The sequence below is a fragment of the Schistocerca americana genome, chromosome 1, assembly GCF_021461395.2.
Source record: "Schistocerca americana isolate TAMUIC-IGC-003095 chromosome 1, iqSchAmer2.1, whole genome shotgun sequence".
Lineage (NCBI taxonomy): Eukaryota > Metazoa > Arthropoda > Insecta > Orthoptera > Acrididae > Schistocerca > Schistocerca americana.
Window position 1 is genome coordinate 653,698,914 of NC_060119.1, and position 24,446 is coordinate 653,723,359.

The 24,446-nt window shown below is 37.4% G+C and overlaps 1 protein-coding gene across 1 annotated transcript in view; it reads right to left on the bottom strand.

The window, feature by feature from the left end:
- The window catches only part of LOC124608153 (golgin subfamily A member 1), a 130,862-nt gene that overhangs the window by 30,026 nt on the left and 76,390 nt on the right, over nt 1–24,446 (bottom strand). The window contains exon 7 of the mRNA XM_047139963.1: nt 2,635–2,743. Within this exon, the coding sequence (XP_046995919.1) occupies nt 2,635–2,743 (109 nt within the window). The remainder of the gene's footprint in view (nt 1–2,634; nt 2,744–24,446) is intronic.

A 24,446-nucleotide genomic window follows, 5' to 3' on the forward strand; every position in this document is an offset into this window, starting at 1 on the left:
CTATATTTATGTAGTAAATTGTTTGCTTGTTTTTAAAAACTTTATTTGAAAATAAACTGTGATCCACACTTTAGTAACAGATTGTTATTAGAAATAGAGTAATACAAAACTATATTGGTTCAAAGGGCTTGGTAGCCACAACAGAAATGTCTTTATGTCTTACTTAAATACCTAATGACATTGTTTTCACTTCAACAACATTTCATGTCCAAGTTTTTTTTATGTAATGAAAGTCACAAGAAAAATTCAGATCATCACTGAAATGGTTAAAATTGTTTTTATTTAGGCAGCTCCTGAATCTCTAGTTTCAAACTAGTTAAAACACATCTAAGGTCTCTCTCCATGTTCGAACAGCTGTGGTGTTTTGTTTTCATGGCTAATGTTTAGTATCTGGTCTCTCATAGGTATGTAGATGAGAGCTGTAAAGGGACTTTTAGGCTTCCTTTTCCACTCCTGGATAAGTAGGAAGGAAACAATCAAAATTCTTCCAACCCCATATGCTGAAACTGTTCTTTAGCATTTGAATGACATTTCAATTGAATTGCATCTTCTTGTATTTCATTGGAAGTGTAAGCACATCAATTGTGAAGGGTGATCTTACTAATTTGCACCACCCATCTTCTGAAGACAAATAATGAAATTATGTTTGAACTCTTCATGGAGTTGTTACAAGTGTTTACTGATTGTAACTCTCCACTCATTGACTTCACACTGTTGCTTATCTAGAAGTTTACTTAATTGACAAAATGATTGCAAAGTTAGTTAGGGGGCATTTAGGTGATACTTCTGTAATGGTCTTTTTTCCAAGAAGGCCCTTGTGGCATCCATTATTGTGGTGTTTCTCCCTTGTAGTTTCAAATTCAGATTGTTCTGGGTTTCAAAGAAGTCTGCAAGGTACACTGGGGAAAACATTGAGCTGTCATCAGTAAATGAATGATGAAGCTCACCTTTACCTTGACTCACAAGAAATAGTGCTACCTCATACAGCCTTCTAAGCACATTGTCCTTCAAAAGCATTGGACTTAAGGATTGGTGTTCAGCACTGAGATCATTACACAAGACACAGATAAAACGAGTATTCCTAACACTTGGCTTAATTTTATTAATTACACTGATAGCCAATTTCATTGTACTGCTCAGTTTCTCAAGTAAACAAGAGCAAATAGGATCAGTATTTTTTTTTTTTTTTAAGGAAGCCAGAACATGAATCTAACATGGCTGGGGCTCCATCAGTACAAATTTCCATAACTCTATCCCAGGACAAACCATTTTCAACCAAAATCTCAGTAATGCCAGAAAATACATAACAACCTTTTCATGTTGCTTCCAAGTTTTCAGAAAGCAATAGTTCTACCATTATTTGCTTTTTATCCACAAATCAGCAGTGTACTATTAAGTGTTGTCATTGAGCTACGTAAGTAGAATCATCACACTGCAAGATAAAAAAATAGAGACATTATCTTTTAAGTAACTGTTCTTTCACATTCAGGACCATTTCCTCAATCCTACATTGGACACTGTTGGTTGAAAGAGGTGTCTTATCCATTATTCACTATCTTCTCCAATAACAATTCTAGCAGTTTTAAGAATGGAAGGTTTGACCAGTGTCTCATCAATAAATAGATGATGTTCCAGATGCAGAGGTCACAATGAGTCATTACTAAGGACAGTATCACACACAATACACTGTCTTTTTCACTAAAGATGAGGCCATACTTAATATATTCTTCGTTACACAATCTTCTTTTTGCAAACTTTTCACTCATTGTAGGAAACCAATAAAAATACTATTTACTTCTACAGAGTATAACATGTATCATACTGAGTTAAGAATGCAAAGCACAGGCTGAAGAATGTGTTGTGTCAGCAATAACTTGGTGACGCACAAGTCAAAGCTGATGCTGTCAACTTTACAACAAATGCACTCACCAACTGTAATAAGGATATCAAATTTTTGACTGCATGATTCTGCTTTCCTCTGAGCTGTCTGCAACCTCCCCCCCCCCCCCCCTCCCCCCCGGTCAACCACTGATGTAAGATATTTTGAGTTGTTACAAATGAAGAAAAAATCTGGGCAGCCAAATTATGACTAAAACATTCCTTCTCCCAAACATAAGGCCAATATTTTACAACTGTGCCCCCCCCCCCCCCCCCCCCCACCCAGTCAGTAGTTAAACGAACATTTTTCCTTTTGGGTGAATAAAATTTTCATGAAAAATGTTAGGGAAGGGGCAGGGTTGGAGGTGCCTTTAGAGATTTCACAGGTTTCTAAAGGGTAGAGAGCATCTTGGGGAGAAGCTGATTTATCTGTAGCACAATAAGTTTCTGTCTAAGTTGTTCAGTCACATCAAATGTATCAGGTAACTGACTATTATGTAGATAACATGCCAGTCATGTGATGGAACAAGACTTTAATTTGCCCTACCTGAATGATTGACTACACAAGTAATAACTTGGCCCATGGTAACTACTGAAGAAGTGTTGGGAAGGGAGGGTGGGAGAGAAGGGTGAATAGCAAATGGAATATTTCAACCAAGTGCAGAGTTGAACAGAAACAAGGCTTTACACATACCCACACATTACACATTCAGAAATTTTAAGTCAAAGCATAATAATACTGAGCGTTTTACTCACTGTCCACAGCAGACAGCAAATCTGCACATTTACTTTCAAGTTCTGCAATTCTTCTCTCTGCTTCAATTTGATATTCTTTGGCTCTCTCTCTCTCTTCCTCAGCTGATTTCTTAAAAAAGAAGAATGAAAATATATAAAGTCAATTCTGTGTTGGTTTTAGTATACTATTAATTTCTTTTCATACAAGCTTCATATGGTACAATGCCTTTTTTGTCAGTATGACAGAAACTAAACCTTCAACAATTATTACATAAAAAACTAGTACACACATGAGGCTAGACAGTGATGTATAAAGATGACTAATGATGGCAACAGCAGCAGTGTTAACTGTAACCGCTAGGAAATCATCTAAGCTATACTTGTGGTGACCCTTTTCTTCTAAAATAACAACATTTAATGTCATAATCTTCTGTAGAATATGTCACTTCTTTGGTTATAAACACCACTTTTAACTGCAACTGAACAACAACATTGTTCTTAGAATATCAGCAACATCAGGAACCACAGACACACATAACCCATTACGCGACAATTAACTAGAGATGACAGTGCACTAGTAATCTCACAATGAATGTGATTGCTAAAAATATAGCATCTTGAAAGAGGTGATGGTTTCTCCAACCCCAGTTTCACATATATTTTCAAAAAATGAAAAGAGAGAACAAAAACTGTCCTAGCTGATCTACAATTACACAAGCATAGAGATCATGTTAAGATGATCTCTGACTCTGGAGGAGTGAGGTTCAGATTCTTATCATACTGTTTGCAACTGATACTTCTCTTTACTTCATATGAAACCCTCAGAAAGTTCCCCGAATATGGTCAAAAGCAATCCCTTCCTTCACCTGTTGCCAGGACTTCAAACCCTGAAGGGTTTGCAGTTGTGATAGTGGTCAGTTCTCATGCTGTAGAAATCACAAGAAACAACATTTTTATGTTGGTGATTAATTGCTTACAAATAAGGTTCCCAGCTGTACCCAACAAGACTTATAATAAATCATGTCACTCTCTGCCGCCCCTCCCCCAGCCATCTTCCTCTTACGCTTTACAGTTAATTAATGAGGATATTTGAGACACATTATTAGATTGGATCAGATAAATCTGATAAGCACTGAAAACCATTCCTCAAACAAAACTGGATTGACTAGGTCATGAGATATTGCCCCTAAGTGTGTGTGTGTCTGTGTGTGATGTCATCCACTTGTGAAAGGCTTAGAATAGCATCATTATATCAACATCTTTGTTCTTAATTATTCTACTAAGGCTAAGCTATATTCATCATACACACATGCGGCATAGTAATCTAACTTCACTTGTTATTGAAATACTGTATACTTTCAAAAAATACTGTCATGAGAATGATTATTGCCAGTAAACTTACAACTGAATTTTTGTCTCATACTAATTATATTTTTAATAATCTGCATATTTCAAAGTTCACAGTCAAGTTTGGGTGTGCCGAGTAGAGGTGGGAGGCCTCATTCACCTTTGGGAACTAGTTCACTCATGAGTAGCTCATACTGGGATCTATTCATCTTTCCTCACTCACTGTTCCATTTTTTTTTTTGTTTAATCATGTACTACCACATATGTAAGTCATATTTCAATTTACTTTCAAATGGCCAGTAATTTAAATATTATTATTATATATATTAAATATTTTTATAAAAAATAATTAAGTATCTGTTAATTAACATTTCCATTTGTTAATATGTAAGGAATTTAAATAAAATTAAACTGAAGTTGTTTCTAGTAAGTATCAAACCAGTGGCCTTACAATTACCAAACTTTTGCACTATACACTCAGGGTATTGCATCTATGTTGTGTATATCGAGTTAGTTTGTACTGAGTGATTAGAGTTAAAGTGCAGACACTCAAGGAGGTTCCATGTGGGCTGTAATTATTGTATGGCATCAATACTTGGTAGATATGCTAATGTGTTAATGTTGAACCAATTTACGCTGAAAACTAATTAGTTCCACCTGTGACCACCAGGTACAAATCTGACAATGTCTACTGTTTGTACGACGTGCACACTGGCATCTGACAAGCCCTAACATGGGTGATCAGTATTGCTGTCAAGAAGAGAGGCCACGTGTTTAACCTATTTTATGTGAATGGTAGCAATGTTAGTGCTGCACTGAGAGAGCATCGCCGAGGAAAGGACCAATGACAGTAAACGGTTTAAAGAAGATAATGAAATAAGAAAGCATGGGCAAGCTTGATGCTGCGTCTGGAAGTTACTGACAAGATTGTTGTTCCCATAACTGACAATGCAGCACATGCCCCAGATAGTGTAGTGATGTGCATTGTCACCAGCGTCATCTATCCCACAGTACACAGTAAAAGTTTTGCGGTCATTTTATACTGGTACCCATATAAAATTCAGAGGTGCAGCAACCAAAATCTCATGAACAGTAGTAATGTTTTGATTTGCTCTTCAGATTCTGGTATGGTTCAAAGTTGATGACATGTGGCTGGGCAATATTCTATGGAGTGACAAGGCACATTTTACACTAAGGGTGCATGAATATGTAGAACTGCTGAATTTGGGGTACTTTTAAACCGTGTGTTTGCACTCACTGGTGTGGATTCACAAGCGCCTTTATTCTCAGTCTGTTCTTCTTTGTAGAAAATACACCCAGAGGGCCTGCCAAGTGTAACGTTATGTCTGCACATTATCAAAATTTACTTGTACGGCATATAATTCCTGCTTTGGAACAGTGCAACTGTGTGCAATCCATTGTTTTCAAGTTAAAGGGGGCAAACAACTGATGTCACTTGCCCATGGAAACATCTGCTTAATGCAAGCTTCAATGAATGTGGTATTTCCAGAGGTTTTCCAGATGCATGGCCTACAAGATCACCTGATCTGAATCCGTGTACCTTTTGGCTCTGGTGAGATCTAAAAGAACCCATTTACCAGGGACACATTTGTTGCCTACCTCACCAGAAGGTCAGTATATATGAACATGTTGCTCACTTTCCAACAGAACTATGTTGATACAATAATTTTACAGATGTAGCATCTCGTCTACATCTCCAGTGCTTATATAGAACAAACTGTTTAAGCAGCTGTTAATAATAAAATAAATATTATACCCTTCTCACAGGTTTGACCTTCTCTGATCACATTCTGCACCTAATCCATTACACATGGAAATGTTTCTATACAACTTTCTTGTTTTCAGGTCACCAGATCTGCACCTGGTTATGAGAATGGGAAGTTCCCCCCCCCCCCCCCCCCCCAGCATAAATTGGTTCCACATTAACACATCAGAATATCTATCAAGTTTCACAATGACATGGTAATTAAGCCCACACTGATCTCTGTGAGTAGCTGCACTTTAATTGTAACCACCCAGTACTTGAAAGAGCTCAAATATTCCAACTTCAAGGCCAACTTATCGAGTTTTTGAAAATTGCATTGCACTGCTTTAGGAAATTGATGTCAGACCACTGGCCCTCAAATCTATAAGTATGAAGAACCCTAAAATGGTTCAAATGGCTCTAAGCACTATGGGACTTAACATTGGAGGTCATCAGTCCCCTAGACTTAGAATTACTTAAACCTAACCAACCTAAGGGCATCACACACATCCATGCCCAAGGCAGGATTTGAACCTGGCACCTTAGCGGCAGAACAGTTCCGAACTGAAGCGCCTAGAACCGCTCAGTCACAGTGGCCGGCTGAAGAAAACTGAAGAGGGCTGATCATATATACATGAAACTCAAGTGGCATCAGAAATTTTAAAAAATTCATACTAAAAAGATGGTGACCTGAGCAAATTAAACACATTAGAATGAGCTCCAGATAGTCCAATCGCCTGTCAAACTCTTCAAATGATTACCAGCTGTGCCTCATACACTGAAAAGTGAAAATGGTACAGGGAACTGTCTTGAGAAATTCACTTAATCTCATTTTAAAGTTTTATTTTTTACCACCACACACACACACACACACACACACACACACACACACACACACACAAACAAACAAACTATTGTCATTAACAAATATTACTTGTTGCTGCCTGTGGACACTGAAAGGCGTCCACAAAGAAACATACGTCAAAATTTCGAGAACAGTTTAAAACTGAACGAGAGTGGGCTAATGCAATGAATGAAATGATCTACAACAAAACAAAAGGAACTACAACTGAATGAAGAACAATGAAGCTGGAACAAGGAATGGATGACAACCCAAAACAGAATGAGATGGAGGTAGGAATGAGACTGACCTGAAGGGAACTGTGAATGACCATTCCTTAGAAGTAGTTCCTTAGTCCTTCCATTTACTTCACACTCGTTTGTTTGTGAAAGACCCACCTCTAGTACGGTGAGTGCAGATCTCAATTACTCACTGTCTATAAACTAAAATCAAACTGTGAACCAGGAAAGTTTCATGGTGCCAGAACAAGGAAAGGTACATGCTGCCATTTATAATAGTATAATTTCGCATTGCAAGTTCATCCCTGAGGCATTTGCCATGTTCAGCAGATATGAATTCAGATTACATGTAAATAAAAATGAGTGTCTGATCCCAAAATTTGTTCAAAATGATGTCTCCATCCCTGTTGGTTAAATTATCCAAAATTCTAACTGCCTCCATTATTACACTACTTTCGAAGTTACATTTGCACCATGGTGCAAGTATCTTCATATTTTATTTCAAGATCAACTGTAAGCCAGTGCTTAGCAACTGTTCTTTTAGTTACAATATTATGAAAAGGATAGTTGCTACTCACCATATAGCGGAGAGGCCGAGTTGCAGATAAGCACAACAAAAAGACTGTCACAAAATAAGCTTTCTGCCAACAAGGCCTTTGTCAAAAAGCCAGGTCAGACTACTAGAATCTGTCAAATACAGCCCAACATGTTTACTAGCATGTCAATGACACATTTGTAATGAAATGTAGTGGATAAAATTTGAGAATACCTGCAGCATCCCTGCTCAATCAATCACTGTATAAAATGCACAAAGGAAATGTAGAAATAGGCTCAGTTAAACTTATATCTTGGTTAAGGGAAGAACAGATGGATCATTGAGCCACAACATCCACAGAAAGTCCAGCCACACCCAACTCTCTTAATGCTAAAAAAATCACTAGTCTTCAAATACATGCCTAATCACAAGAAGAAAGCAAGAAAGATTAGGGTTTAACATCTTGTAAACAGCGAGGCCATTAGAGATGGAGCACAAGATCAGATTGTTTCAAGAATCGTGAAAGAAATCAGCTTTGTCCTTTCAATGGAACTATTCTGGCATTTGCCTGTAGCAATTTAAGGAAATCACAGAAAACCTAAATCAGGACTATACGATAATCGTAGAATATTGGTCGACACAGCACATTCAGTATCACACAGAGAAAGTCTCACCTAAGAAATGCAACATCTGACAGATGTTTTCAATGATGTTAGTTAACTGGAACAAAAAGATAAGTGTGGCTTACAAGTCAACGGGATTTTCTGTAGAAACTGGCATGAAAGAAGATATAGCCAGAATCATAAAACAACCATGTGCTGGCAGAAGATTATGAGAACACTTGGAATAAATGGTTCACAATGTATAGTAACACATGAATAAAACCAAAAGGTCAGTTATATTGTTTTAAAGATGATCTAAGCCCGTAAAACCTGGATAATTATGACATATCCCGTGATAAAGAATTTCATACATTTGAGAAATTATTAAACAACAACAAGAACAAGATTTTTCATTACACTGTCCCAGAAGTTTAGTGTCTACACCAAACTGTTACTATCTTCAAATTTCATTTCATGATCACATGTGAGAATCCTTCAGTCATTTGTAACTTTGATGTTCATAAGATGTAATGAACATCAAAGTTACAAATGACTGAAGGATTCTCACATGTGATCATGAAATGAAATTTGAAGATAGTAACAGTTTGGTGTAGACGCTAAACGTCTAGGACAGTGTAATGAAAAGATGGTCAAATCAGAATGTTGGTTAATTTAACTAACAGTAATCAAGGCTCTAGTTTGATTAAAGCATGGGATTCTAAGCTCTTAAATCTCACCAGAAGTCATGTCAAGATGCAAGAAACACCTCTTCAGAGAACAAGCAAGAGAGCACAATGGTCAATACCAGGAAACAATCACAGCTGTAAAAGACAGCATGTGACATTGCTTGTCATATTCAAAATTTGGTTGAGAGTCCAGATTGCAAGCAACAGAGATCTAGGCTCTACACACTTAAAGATCACAGGTAGGGAACCTTCTAAACACTGTGAAAAATGATGATGTTACCTCAGCTGCAACGGTAGAGATTATTGATTTTGCTGACGGAACTTAAAAAGCAAGTTGTATTTTGGTTTTCTTTGTGAGAATATATTAAATTTTGTTTGCCAAACATATTCTTCAAGAACTTCTAGGGTGACCTGATGCCAAGGTTATTTCTTAAATATACTTTATAGCCATTGCAAGTAAGGATTTATGATCAAGAACTATCAAAAAATTGCAATCCCTACACACCAACTTTCTACAACCATTAAATTAGCAATAAAAATGAATAAAATTTATAATCCAGCAATGATGCAATAACAGCACAAACTTCAATCGACATGGATGTCCTTATGAACAGAATTAAGGGCATAATTTGGTTCAAGTGACTCAACAAGCTAGCTAGAGACAACAATGATATATAAAAGGTATCTTCTTTGTAACAAGTGTGTATGCTAGAAGATTCCGGTACAACAATTTAACACTGTAAACTGAGAAGACATGAAATGTGGTTCTCCAAATTTCATGGGAATTATTTTTCTTTCTTTATTGTTCTTCTATAATTTACTTACATTTCTTGAAAAACAAAAAGGGATTTTGTTTAACTCCATGCACTACTGCTCTCATCTTCTACACAACATAAACACTGTGTTTTAAAAATGCATCAACTGATGAACCTAACAGTGACTAGGCAATTTAAAACATACTATTAGGAAAAAATAAACACTAAGGCATATATATATATGTGTGTTTGTAACTTTGTCACTTTCTTTCAAATAAATATTTTGTACAGTTTACAAATATAAATAACACAAAACGAAACAATAAAATTAATTTTTTTGCAGTAGAAGACAAGAGTTTATTAGCAGAAAGGACACACACACACAAACACACACACACACACACACACACACACACACACACACACACACAAAAGGCCACTGTTGTCTCCTAGCAATGAGTGCAATAAAGTGAGTGAGCATGCACACTGTGTGTGTGTGTGTGTGTGTGTGTGGTGTGTGTGTGTGTGTGTGTGCACGCGCGCGCGCACATGCGTGTGACAACATTTATACTACTTTATAAACATAAAGCATAAAAGAGATACCACAGACACAGTATGGTATACAAAATGTAAGTAAATACATGGATATAATTATATATTACTAATAACTGTCAACACAACATACACAGAAGGAATCAGCGCATGAAAATATATAGCTCAAAATATAAAAATTGTTCACGTGATTACAACACAGGAAAAGCTTTAAAATCAGATAATAAAGAAAATAAAGTACGTGCAGTGGCTAAACATCTGGTATCCATATGTAATCACAAAAGTATAACTGAAATATGACAACACAATGTAGGATTACAACAAAAAACAGAAAAAGGAAACCTCACAAATGTTTGAGTAGATTTACAGTTGATGTAAATGTATACATTCTGCCTCTCCCCCTTTCCTCAGTACTTAAGAGAGAGAGACTCAAATATGTGTATATTCATGGGCTGTAACAAATATACTTTCCCTATGTGCTTATATTCAGACAGAAGCAAGAGCGTAAAGGATGCTTTGCAACAAAATGTTGTAAATAATTTTGTAGCTTCAAATTGGTATTCCAATTTTGACTTACGCTTTCTATTGTCCATGACAAACACATCTACTAACAAAGTTCTTTTCACAATGCTGCACGCCAATCACTTATTTCTAACACGGGAAAAAAACAGTCTTACAAGTATACATATTAAACAAGCAACCATTCAGGTTTCTGATGGCATATATGTGACAGAAACATTGTTTTTCATTATAATGCAAACACAACTGACCCCCCACAGTTACACACAGAATTATGACTGGTGAGACATGTTATTTGATGAGATTAGTTGATAAGTCAGGGTAGCAGTGTCAAGCATTACATTTCACTTAGAAGTGCTACCACTGTTCAGCCCACTTCTATCTTCCAAAGTTGCAAAATTATCCTCTCCCTAACAGTTGTAAATTATTAAAGACAAAAATTAAATCATATTTTTGTACATAATAAATTCTGAAGAGCAGAAAACTTGTTTCTAGTGATTATGCAGGCAACAACATCACACAATATAAAGTGCATGTCTCTGAAGTCAGATCAGATGATGACTAAAAATCAATAGAAGATTTATTTTAAGCTATTGAGAGCACAATCAGGACTTGTATACAATATCGAAACAGATCATAAATGACACTAAGGTCAATGTTGACTGATTAAAAATAAATATTTCTCCCTTCAAATTTATGCATCCTGAAACAAAAATGAAATGGTTTATCAACATTTCCCATGTTGTTTCCAAGCATTCCGTAAAAAGATAAAAATAAACTGTTTGAACTACACACGCCTTCCTCAGAAACTACAGGCATTTCGTCACAAGCAGCTTCTTGACATCCAGGATTTCTGAAACAGACATTTGTTCCTGGGAAAGTAAGTATGAATAGGAGAGGGCAAATGGAAATGAAAGACTAAATGAGCCTTATAGTTTCTTCACTTGTTCCATTTTCTCATCTCTCTAAGTAACAGTATTTTGTTAATTCCTTAGTACATTTTAAAACTCATACTGCTTTATAAAAACAGTTTTTTTTTTTTTTTTTTTTACACATCTGGAATATCTCTTAACATTGCATTTTGGATTATCAATTGTTTCTGACAAAACTGTCAAGAGTCTCTCTTACTCCCTCTCACACCAGATGAAAGGTAAGACTGAAAACTTGCAATTCCTTAATATTTTTGGCACTGTTGTCAACTGTACTCAACGTGTTTATTTGACAAGTACTGCTGTTTTATGTCTACTAGCTGGCCTTACAGGTATTAGCTATTTTCTTTTGATTTTGAATAGCCATATTAGGATTGGATAGGGTGGCTTACAAGTTCTTTGGTACTTGCTCCTGAAGGTCATAGCCTGGTAATTTACAAAGTAAAAATTGTCTATGTGCTTTCTGTGTCAGGTCTGACAAATGTATACAGCTTTGAGGGAAATGTAACTTCAGTATTCCACATACGGACAGGCACTGTCTAATTGAAGTACAGGCCATTGCGAAAAAGGTTCATCCAATTTAATTTGTAAATTACCAGGCTATGACCTACAGGAAGAAGTACCAAAGAACTGGTAAGCCACCCTATCAAATCCTAATATGACTATTCAAAATCAAAAGAAAATAGCTAATACCTTGTACATGAATGAAGGTAGAAATTTGGAATGAAATTTCACTCATGCATAAAACCAAAAAGTCTTTATTTTCAAAAGAACCATTCACTTTTACAAGTGTATATATTTTACATGTGTGCATGTACAACCTGGGGATATTTTTTACAATTACATTCAAGAGCAAAGTTTTCATTTACCTTTCAACAAATAGTCAGTGTGCCCTCCACTGGAAGCAAAACAAAGGCAGACGATAGTCAAACTAATCTCATACTTTTGGGACCAAGTCTATAGTTACTGCATTCACTGCTGTTGCTGTAAGACATTGCAGTTCACTTAAAGTAGTCGGTCGGAAGGGGAACCATGGACATGGAATCTTCCAAAAACCCAACAAAAAATTACATACCATGAGATCACGCTAATAGTGCAAAGCAAAATTGCCCCCTATGGTTAATCCATGGCTGAGGCAGCTCACTGTTAAAAAATGTTCTTACATGCAGGTGCCAGTGTAGTAGTCATTTCGACTGTTGAAAAATGAGGTTTCCTATACATGTTCTCACAACTGTGGAAATAGTCAAATCTTCAACATATCCAGGCACATGATTCCTATAAACACCTTTGCGCAACAAAGAAAAAAGAAGGGGTCATACTACACACTGTAGTTCCTCACCATCATCAAATGCTTGTAACAACTGAATTTGTATGTTTTGAAAAACATACACTGCCTCAAAACATGCTAACAGAGACATGTGGAATGGATAACTCTCAAGGGTCACAATGAGTAGATTTCTATGGACCACACAACAAAAAACTGTTGAATGCACTCTACATCTTGAATGAGCACAGAGGTGACCTGTGGATTTCCCCTTACATAAACAATCACTGACTTTAATTTGCTTGTACCACCACCAAAGGTATTGAGCTGTAGGAGATACAGCACCATTCTCTCGACAGAAATCATGCCACACAGTAGTAACCGAATTGCTTACTGCCATTTCGACTAGATGCATACTGGGTAATGAACTAGTGAGAAAGATGTCATTACTGGCAACCATATAAACCAATAACTTGCAATTGATGCCACCAAGGTGAACTAATATTTTCAATGTGCAAGTTAAAATTCACCACAAGTTTCTATTTTCATTTGTCTTGTGAAAATAGATGAATCTTTTTGGAACACACACTACTGTACCAGAAATGTTCAAGAAGAAACTGGTGACCTTGAGGAAGTTGAAGATAACACAGGATATGAAACTGAGATTACCAAAACAAAGCTAGAAATGCTATAATTCACTTTTGCAAAGGAGAATACAGGAGTACCGACCTGCTTTCATTCTGAAATTATTGCAAAGATGTGTAATACAGGTATTAGAGCCAGTGGTGGCAGGAAACGCTTAAGTTGGTAAAACAACAAGGCTCAGGACCCAATGGAATTCTTATCATGTTTGATACAGAATTTTCAGTGGGGTTAGCCTCTCTTTTAAACATTATATGCCATACGTAGATCTGCTAAACAATAAACTATGCCTAGTAACTGGAAGACTGTACAAGTCACATCCATCTACAAGAAGGGCAGCAGAAATGATCTACAAAATATCATCCACATATCATTGATATTCATCTGTTGTAGACTCTTGGGACATATTCGGAGCTCGCTAGTAAAGAGATCTTGAACAGAATGACCTCCTCAGTGTCAATCAATACAGATTCCAAAAATATTTGTCCAGCAGAACTCAAATCGAGCTTTCCTCACGTGACATCCTGAAGGCTACGAATAGAGGCAGTCCAGTGCACGAAGTAATCTTGACTTTTAAAAAGCATTTGATTCAGTATCATAAAATTCTTATTATAGAAGGTACAATTACAAGGGGTACCAAACAAAATTTGTGACTGGACTGAGGATTATTTGGTAGGGAGAAGGCTGCATTTTAGCATAGAAGTTACTTTAGGTGTACCCCAGAAAAGTATATTGGGAACCTTGCTGTTCATAATATGTCAGTCACCTGGCTGACAATACTGGCAGTAGCTTCAGGCTTTTTACAGATGATGCAAGATAATTAGGGAATAAATGAAAAAGGCTGCACAAATAGTCAGTCAGATCTCTATAAGATTTTGAAGAGGTGCAAAGACTGGAAACTTACATTAAATGTTGAGAAATGTAAACTTGGGTACTTCACAAAATGCAGAAGAAATATCCTACGATTACAAACATCAATGGCACACAACTGGAATCTTATCAGCTCATAAAAAACCTGGGTGTAATAATTTGTGAGGATATGAAAGGAAATAAACATGCTGGATAAGTATAGTTAAAGCAAGTGGCAGACTTTTGTTCATTGCTGGACACTGGGAAAATGCAAATGGTCTACAAGTTATAAACCCTCATGCAACCCATTTTAGAATATTCGCCAGTAGTGTAGGGCTCTTATAAGCCAGCAGTAATGGGAGATGTTCAATGTAAACAAAGAAGGGTAGAATGAATTGTCGCAATCCCCAGAAGAGCATTGACCGAAATTCTGAAAAACCTGAACTGGCAGACGGCTGAAGATAGGTATCATCTATCACACAAAAGCTCAGTTACAAAATTTCAAGAACCAGTGTTAAATGAGGAATCTATGAATACATTACATCTTTTTATGTACCACTCTCACTGGGACTGTGAAGACAAGATTTGACTAATTACATCATGCATAGACATTTAAGCTGTCATTCTTTACACACTACATACTCAAATGGATTGGAAGGTTGGTACAATATTCTGCACATTCATATTTCTTCACTAAATGTGAATGCCTCCTACGAGTCAAGAAGCACTGAATCAACCTGGGAAGTGCTATTCACTGCTTTCTGGCTCTCCTTGACAAACACATGGCACAAGGTACCCTGATCTAAGTACTTCACAGTGATTTGCAGACTAGATGTATATGAAGACTTTCTGGCTTGCTAAACAAATACAATGCATCATTCTTCTTTTGATCTTACTTATCTCTGGTAGTAATTCTACTTCATAAGGATTCCAGATTGTTGAGCAGTCTTCAGGAATCACTTTTTGAAGGTTTCTGTAAGCTACCTCTTCCTCGAGTGATCCTCATTTACTTAAGATTCTTCAAATGAATCTGTCAGATGGCCTGTCTTTCTTACAACTAATTTTATGTTGTCATCCCACTTTAAATAGCTGCCGCCACATACTCCCACATAAGATACTCTTTATTGTGATTGATCAACATCTGTGTAGACAAATAATAATGGGATGTTTCTGCCTCTTATGTGTGATAATCTTCATCTGTTTGTGTGGAGGATCAACTGCCAACCCCTGTATCAAGTGTTGAATCTTGCAGGACTGTGCACAAAGTGCTACAATTTTCAAGCATTGTATATTATCTGTGCACACAGTGTCATTTTAGAACAACATTGTGGAGTTTCCAATGTTATCCACATAGTCATTTATGTATACTGTGAATAACGACAGTTATATAACACTCCTTGGGGAACACCCCAAGCTACTTACACACCTTATGATTTCCTCCCATAAAAACTGTGTGCTGAGCACCATTTGCTAGAAAGCCTTCAATCAAATTATAAAGTTGGTACAATATTCCGTAAGTTCATCTCTTTTCTCTGGAAGACAGTGCACAGGGATGTACCAAATATCTTCCAGAAGCCAAGGGATACTGAATCAACCTAGGCAGATCACTGTCGTCTGGATGTCACAAACACACACAACATTCTAGCTTCCCTTTATCTAGAGCAGATTTTTGAGCTCCAAAAATCTGAAAAGACATAAGCATGAAATGTTACATACTCAAAACAAGACCAACAGTGATATAGGTCTATAGGTAAAGATGTTTGTATGACAACCTTCTATTTAATTTTTTTTTCCTCATAACTTTGAACACTTCATTGCTTTGGCATTGTAACTGAACATCTGCTGGAAGAGGTTCAATTTCTTATACAGAGTCAGTTTCCATTCAGTCTTACATGTATCCGATCAGATTCAGATCCCTTTCCTAGACTGAACTATTTTACGACATTTTATGATCAGTTAGCTCAATTTATGTAATTTTGTGTTTGAGCGGTGATTGCAAAAAGTCACTGTAGTATCACATTTTTCAGAGAAACAATTTCATAAAACTGAAGTAAAAAATTTGGCTTTCTTTCTATGTGCTTTAGTTTTGTTGCCAGTAATACCACTGAGTGACTGAGTAGATGACTGATCTATTTATTGACTATGTATGAAGAAAACTTCCAATACCTCACATGTGGTTTTGCTCACCTTATGGTCAGTTTGCATTTGTTCTGCATTTGTTTGTCAACAAAGCTTTGGCTTCACTGAAGTATTTGCTGAAGGTCTCTACTTACATGGAAACTATATAACAAGGCTACTGAATTACAGCAAGTCTTTACCATTCCTCACAACCTATCTTACGATATGTATACCTCAGGTACACTGTAAAACACTCTTGACCACTATCCATTTACATTCCACATTTTCAGTCTCTGAGATCAGCATTTTATGTTAACTGCTCAAGTAAATTTCAACCATTTCTTGTTACAATCACTAACAGAAATATTTTGACACCTTTTGTGACAGTAATTTCAGCAACAGTAGTAACTGATGCTATAGGAACTATATGGTCACTGTTTCACACCTCCCATTAACTAAACAAAAACTTCAGGCCTATTTGCAATCTGAAATTCTAAGCTATGTAATTACATTAATCTCCCTGTCTATAGCTGGCAAGGTGAAATTTCCCCCTAATGCCACAGCATGAGAAAGGAAATTTGTTTGTGACATTCTCAAAGTCTTCCCAGAAAATTCTGCCCTATAACTCCTGATCCGAATGGCACATAAAGTGTCAAACTAACATATTGCCAACCTTTGATGCTAACCTTCACCCAAATTATTTCACAGCTGACATCTGAAACACCCTCATCAGAGTGATCGAATTTCTTACAGTTACAAATATGCTGCAGCCACTGCTGTCTGCTATTTTGTAGCAATTTGCATTCTAAAGAGAATTTAAAATTGCAATTCTTTTCGCTTCTCACTTCAGCCAACTTTCTGCTCCTAACACTATGAGGGTATTTGTTACTGTTGATAATTAAGATCAGTACTGGGACCTTATCAGTTAAGTACTTCTTATTTTTAACTGCAGAGACGAGTCTTCCTCTGTACGATAAATGTGATCAATTTATTCCCTGTTCTGAATTATCATTTCTTTTCCTTGTGCTTCTTTCCCACATCAGTGCAGGGTCACAATGATCATTAATGGATTTGGCGCAGTTAGTTTAAGAGGTGTACAGATGCCCTTCCTGTCATCACCCCGTTATCCCCTGGGATGGAAATGTTATGCCAAATTAGCGCATGAAGTGTTATTTAGGTGAAAGTGAGAGTAATTTTGTGGATTAACTGAGGTGGCAGGACTTGGATATCAGTCTGATTTTCACCTAGTGGGATATGGGAAACAATGTGGAAATCACATCCAGACTAGATGGCATGCCAACTCTCATCTTTAAAGGGGATAAAGAGGTACCTTCAAACTACAGACCGATTTCACTTTTGCCAGCATTCTCAAAAATTTTAGAAAAAGTAATGTACAGGCAGCTTCTCAACCATCTGACCACAAATAACATATTATCAAGAACACAGTTTGGATTTCTGAAGGGTTCTGATATCGAGAAGGCTATTTACACCTACAGTGAAAATGTACTTAATTCATTAAACAACAAGTTACAAGCAGCAGGTATTTTCTGTGATTTGTCAAAGGCATTCAATTGTGTGAACCACAACATCCTTTTAAATAAAGTAGAATTCTATGGTGTCACGGGCAGTGCTGCAAAATGGTTCAAGTCATATCTCGCTAACAGGAAACAAAGGGTGTCAGTGCAAGGGACTAGTGAATTAAGTTGTCAGTCATCATCAGAATGGGAAGAAATTACATGTGGTGTCCCATAAGGATCCATCTTAGGGCCATTGCTTTTTCTTGTGTACATTAATGATCTCTCATCAGTTACACTGCCAGAAGCCGAGTTCGTTTTGTTTGCAGATGACACAAGTATTGCAATAAATAGTTTGTGGAGTGTAGTCCACCCAGCATATGCATAAAGTACGAAGAAGAGCAGATAGAAGAGGTTGACAGTCTTAAATTTCTGGGATTACAACTTGATAATAAATTCAGTTGGGAGGAGCACACCACAGAACTACAAAAACGCCTTAACAAAACTGTATTTGCAATTTGAGTGTTAGCTGACACAGACGACATAAAAATGAAAAAGCTTGCATACTTTGACTACTTTCATTCCATAATGTCATATGGTATAATGTTTTGGGGTAGCTCTCCAAGTCAAACAAAAGTTTTCGGAGTCCAAAAGCGTGTAATACGTATTATTTGTGGAGTAAATTCACGGACGTCCTGTATAAACCTCTTCAAAGAACTGGGTATACTAACTACTGCCTCTCAGTATATTTACTCCTTAATGAAATTTGTCCTAAATAATATATCTCTCTTTCCAACAAACAGCTCAGTTCATACATACAATACCAGGAACAAAAATGATCTGTACAAGGGCTTAAAAGCACTTACTTTAGTTCAAAAAGGGGTCCACTACTCAGGAACACTCATCTTCAATAATTTGCCAGCAAACAAAATAAATTTAGTTACAAATAAAGATCAGTTTAAAAGGAGCCTGAAAGACTTACTAGTGGCCAACTCCTTCTACTCCATTGACGAATTTTTTCATAGAAACAAATGATGTATTGTATGTATTCATACTATTAGTATTGTTATTTCAGAATTAAAAAAAAAAAAAAAAAAAAACTAATTGACATGTTCCACATCCACGAGGATCTCCTCAGCACGGATCTATGGAACGAAAAAATAATCTGATCTAATCTCATTGTTACGCTCCAGGTTGATTTGATCCAGGGTAAGTGCATCTTTTCATCCTGGAAGTGGCGCTGTAAAATGTACGGTTATCTGGGAGGGTCATTTATTCCCCACTCTGAAGATAGCACATAACTGATAATTGGGCCTATTCAGAACTTTCTATAACCTCAATAACCCAGCTTTACATATCACATATTCTGCTACTCAAGTAGTTGCTACCTATGTGTAACACACACCTGACATACTGATGGTGCCCTACAATTCTCCACCTGATAGAGGTTGAGACATCCCACTGAACAAGTTTTGAAAGACCTTTGATGTGCAGCAACACGTACGCTGCATATTTTCGCATTACGAAGGTATAAATCTGAATTCCAGCAAACACAGCATGTCACTTTCTGAAGCATTGAAACCGAGATTGTGATTCTCTTTTGTAAGCCAGTCATGTCGTGTCACGTGATCTCGCCAGCTGATGACAGCAAGAGACACGTGATGCAGTCAGTCAATAGCAAGATCACTCTTAAGTAGCACGAACACACAAGTAAGGAAAGTTAATGGTTTACATTAATATACATAGCATTCAATTAAGAAAATTAATAAGCTGGAAGAGAAGCTAAGCTTCCACATATAATTTTCATCTTCTTTGCGCATGTTACACTTTAAGATGCATCACACAAATGTACCAGTAAATTTTTAATAGCGATGTAAATGTCTGATCTTCTGGGCTCGAAATTCTTCTAAATGGTCGTCCTCAAAGAACTGATTTTTAAATGAGAGTCAAATGCTTTGTGATTTAAGAAATTCATCTTGTGTAAACAAAAATTCACTTTGAATGTAACACTTTTCAAACCACGAATCGCAACATTTTTGCGCGACCTGTTGCCAGAGAGCGCCAGATAACGGGCATCACCGCACTTGCTTAGCTACGATGACGCAGGAAATCCAATGTTCCTACATGTAAAACATTAAAAGATCATACATTATAAGATAAAAGAAACAAGACATCAGAGGATACTTCAAAAAGAGCATCGGAATTTTGTGAACCATGCTAAAATGCATAACTCGGCTTAAAGTGCACATTCGTATGTCCAGATTCGGATGCAAATTTTCTTGGAGTACCAGTACTGTATTATCTCATGTTTGGTTGTTTATTATTGCATGTCGTCATACTTGAACGTGAAATGCAGCGAACAGTGGGAACTAGCCAACAGTGTGAAATTAAACACTTTGTTTCAAATAAATTGACTGCCTCAGCAGATAAGATTTAATAAAAGCCAAATCTCTTTAGCAAACCAACAAAAATAACTTCATTGTTCTGCAAGTCGATTAATGCTTGACTGTCAGAATGGTGGACATAAAGTCTTAAACTAATAACATATTTTAGCCTTCCGTGATTATACAAACGTATTATAATTCATTTGCTAGCTCCCGGCCACAAAAATCCGTTTCGTTTTCATTTAATGTGAGAGCAAGAAACAAGGAGGAAACAAAAAAAACCACTTAACCTAAACAGAGGTCATGTGGAGACGACGCACCTCCCCACCACAACTCAGACTGCTCTGTGCATCAGCCCCGGATCTACGATATGTCCGAACCGGGACAATACTAGATAGTGGCACCCAGCCACACTTCTGTAACCAGAAGCAACTGCGCATGCCCAAGAGCCCGCCAGTAACTGCTCAAACGAATCTAATTTAAACAGTTTCACGTCACACTCATCGGAGGCAATTTGTTGTTAAGAAGCATTGCACAGTCTTCCTAAAGCATCTGACACACTTTGCTGTTGGCACACACTCATCTGAGCACTGTGTTTAGTTGTTGTATATGGCGCATTTCCTTTGCAACTTAAGTTTCATTTCCGTTTTCTTTTTTTCTCTCGTTCATGTTTTATTGCTGCAGAATTATACTGCAGTAGCGGGATACGGTAATATCCTTTGTTTGAGTATCGGTTCTTACCAGCCAAAATCACAAAAATTTGACTGAATACTACAACAATGAAAAATTCCCGGAATTCTAAACAATTCCCGGGTTTTTCCCAGATGAAAAAATTCCCAGGTTTTTCCCGAATCTCCCGGCTGTCCCGGGTCGTATACACCCTGACAGACTAAGACCGGTATGTCATCCTGAATGGGGAGACTTCAACAGAAACGAGCATAACATCAGGTGTGCCCCAGGGCAGCATAATAGGTCTGCTGATTTTTACGATTTGCATAAACGATCAGGTTGATGGTATTGACAGCGGCATCAGACTGTTTGCCAAGATGCTCTAGTATACAGGAAAGTAGTATCACACGAAAGTTGTGAACAAATAAATGAGGATTTGCAGAAAATAAATGCATGGTATAATGACTGGCAGTATAGCAATATTAGTAAGTGTAACCTACTGCGTACAACAAAGCGAAAAATCCCCATTAATGTACAAGCACAAAATAAATGCCCAGTCTTTGGAAGCGGTAACATCTGTCAAGTATATGTATGTGACTATTCGAAGTGCTCTCAAATGGAACAGTCAGATTACACAAGTAACGGATAAGGGGAACTCAAGATTACAGTTTATTGGTAGAACCCTGAAGTGATGCAGACCTTCAGCAAAGGAAATTGCTTACAATACTTCAGATTGTCCAGTCTTAGAGTACTGTTCGTCCGTATGGTTGTATGGGACCCTTACAGTTGGGTCTGATTCAAGAGATTGAGAAGTTCCAAAGAAGAATGGCAAGATTCGTGACTGGTACATTTAGCCATCGGGAGAGCATTACAAATCTCATAGGAAGTTTGAAGTGAGACACACTTGCAGATAGGCAAGAAGCTAAACGGAAGGGGCTGCTCACAAAATTCAAAAATCCGATTTTAGCCGAGGATGTAGAGCATATATTATTACCACCAACTTTCAAATCACACAATGATCACCATTCAAAAATAAGGGAAATTAGAGCTCATACTGAGGCGTTCAGACTGTTGTTTTTCCCTCATGTGATCCACGAGTGGAACAGAAAGGAGGGTTTGGGGGGGAGATATGACTTTGGCACAAATAGTGCCCTCCACCACACACCGCTTGGTGACTAGTGGAGTATATATGTACATGTAGATGTATATTTGCAAGAAAGAGATTACTACAGCATAGACTCTAATCTGTTGCTAAAAGCTTCAAAAACACACACTCATCAGAACTGGTGAAAGGGCTTCCATTGTCACATTTTGTACAGTATTCGGTTACCATCAACTGCATATCTGTGTGTGAGAGAGAGAGAGAGAGAGAGAGAGAGAGAGAGAGAGAGAGAACAAGCTCGCATTGGGGGAACATGAGGAAGAAAATCAGTTGTACCATCATCAAAAGGAGTCATCCCAGTTCCTTCTCTTTCACTGCTGAGGACTTATACTGGTCTCACAAAATTAAAACACACAAGACATTCTCTTTACGGAGATCAGTCTGGGAGCTTAGCAACAACAAATTATAAAAAATATATTTTGTCTTCAGCTAATGAAAGAAGAGTATGTCTGCTGCATTTACAAATAAGTTAAATGTACCCTTGATATAGGATTAACAGTTATATCTAACCTCTTAAATAAAGGCAAACATACACACAAAATTCAAGCTTTTGCAACCAATGGTTGCTTCATCAGGACAGAGGGAAGGAGAGGGAAAGACGAAAGAATGTGGGTTTTAAGGGAGAGGGTAAGGAGTCATTCCAATCCCGGGAGCGGAAAGACTTACCTTACGGGGAAAAAATGTCTGCTTGTGTCTGTGTATGTGCGGATGGATATGTGTGTATGTGTGTGTGTGTGTGTGTGTGTGTGTGTGCGCGCGCGAGCGCGCGCGAGTGTATACCTGTCCTTTTTTCCCCCCTAAGGTAAGTCTTTCCGCTCCCGGGATTGGAATGACTCCTTACCCTCTCCCTTAAAACCCACATCCTTTCGTCTTTTCCTCTCCTTCCCTCTGTCCTGATGAAGCAACCGTTGGTTGCAAAAGCTTGAATTTTGTGTGTATGTTTGTGTGTCTATCGACCTGCCAGCGCTTTCGTTTGGTAAGTCACATCATCTTTGTTTTTAGATATATTTTTCCCACGTGGAATGTTTCCCTCTATTATACTCTTAAATAAGGGTTCACATATCAGGAAGTGTTGTGTAATGTCTTGTATAACACTGCTTCAGTGTAGCAAAAGCACATAGCTCACTTCAGACACTTTGCAGAAGCATGTGCCTAGAAGTTTCTCCTACTCGGTATCACACAGTGCGCATTCACTGTGTGTGTGTGTGTGTGTGTGTGTGTGTGTGTGTGTGTGTGTGTGTGTGGTGGGGGGGGGGGGGGCAATAGGTGTGTGGCCACGCCATGCGTCTAGGAAAATACTGACTCTATATAGCTTCATCACGACATGGCTGCACTAATGGGCCCAGAAAGTGCTGGAATTCATTTATAATAAGAATTTCTTAGTAGCTGCCAATTTCCAATGTTTTCTATGGAAAAACTCAATGCTGTGTACCTGATATTTATCAAGCATCAACACTGCAAATGAGTATGATTGTGTGTAATGAAATGTAAAGTGATAATCGAACACTGAATGTTAGTGAAAGTCACTAATTTATCTATGGAAATCTAAATTTTTGTAAATGAAAGCTGATTAAAATGGTCTATCTTGTTTATAAGTAACAAAAAACTTCAATCCAGCTACACTGTAGGCTCTCAAGTAAATCATGCAAATGAACTAATAGGACTCTCATTACAGTTGATAATATCAACTGTAATGAGAGTTGTAAGTTGATAATATCAACTGTAATACAGCATAGAGGAAGGAAGCTCAACATGTAATGGTAAGGAGAGATGGGCATTATTCGAATAAATTTCTATCTGCAAAATTATTCGAATCAATAGATCATTCAAATTTACCCACAAATAAATTATTCATATGTTAAATAACAAAAAACATAGAATGCTACCGTATTTTCTTTGTTCACTTCTTCTGCAGTTCTCTATAACTAGTGTTTGTCTCCTTGGCTCACTGCAGTTTCTATTTGATAAAAATGTTATTAACACTTTGTATAGAAATGTGCTGCAGTGGCTCAGTAGATTAAATTCCAGACTGCAAAACTGGAGGTTTGGAGTTTGATCCCCATTGGTCCTCCAATTTTCTCTGTTACTTATCATTTCTTTCACCATCACCAATGACAAAAATACGAAGTCAAGTTGCACCATGTTTTGGATTGCAAGTGGAAATGTTAGGTTCCCCTCTAAGTGGCTGTATAAGTCAGTTCAGAGGTAGGTGGAAGTCCAGGGCACATCACTGTGCTTAGTAAAGCACTTCAGTATTCAAAAAAAATCTTCTGTTTGAGCACTGCTTTGCTGCGTAACAAGTGTAAAAATACTTACAGGTGGATGCCCTTGGCCATGACACTACTGAATATGCCTCAATTCGTGTCTGCACCTGTCAGTGCTCCACCCCTCCCCTCCTCTACTGACATGTGCAAAAACTCTACGTAAGCAGTCAATTATGTTTGTAGTGCTACAAAATGAG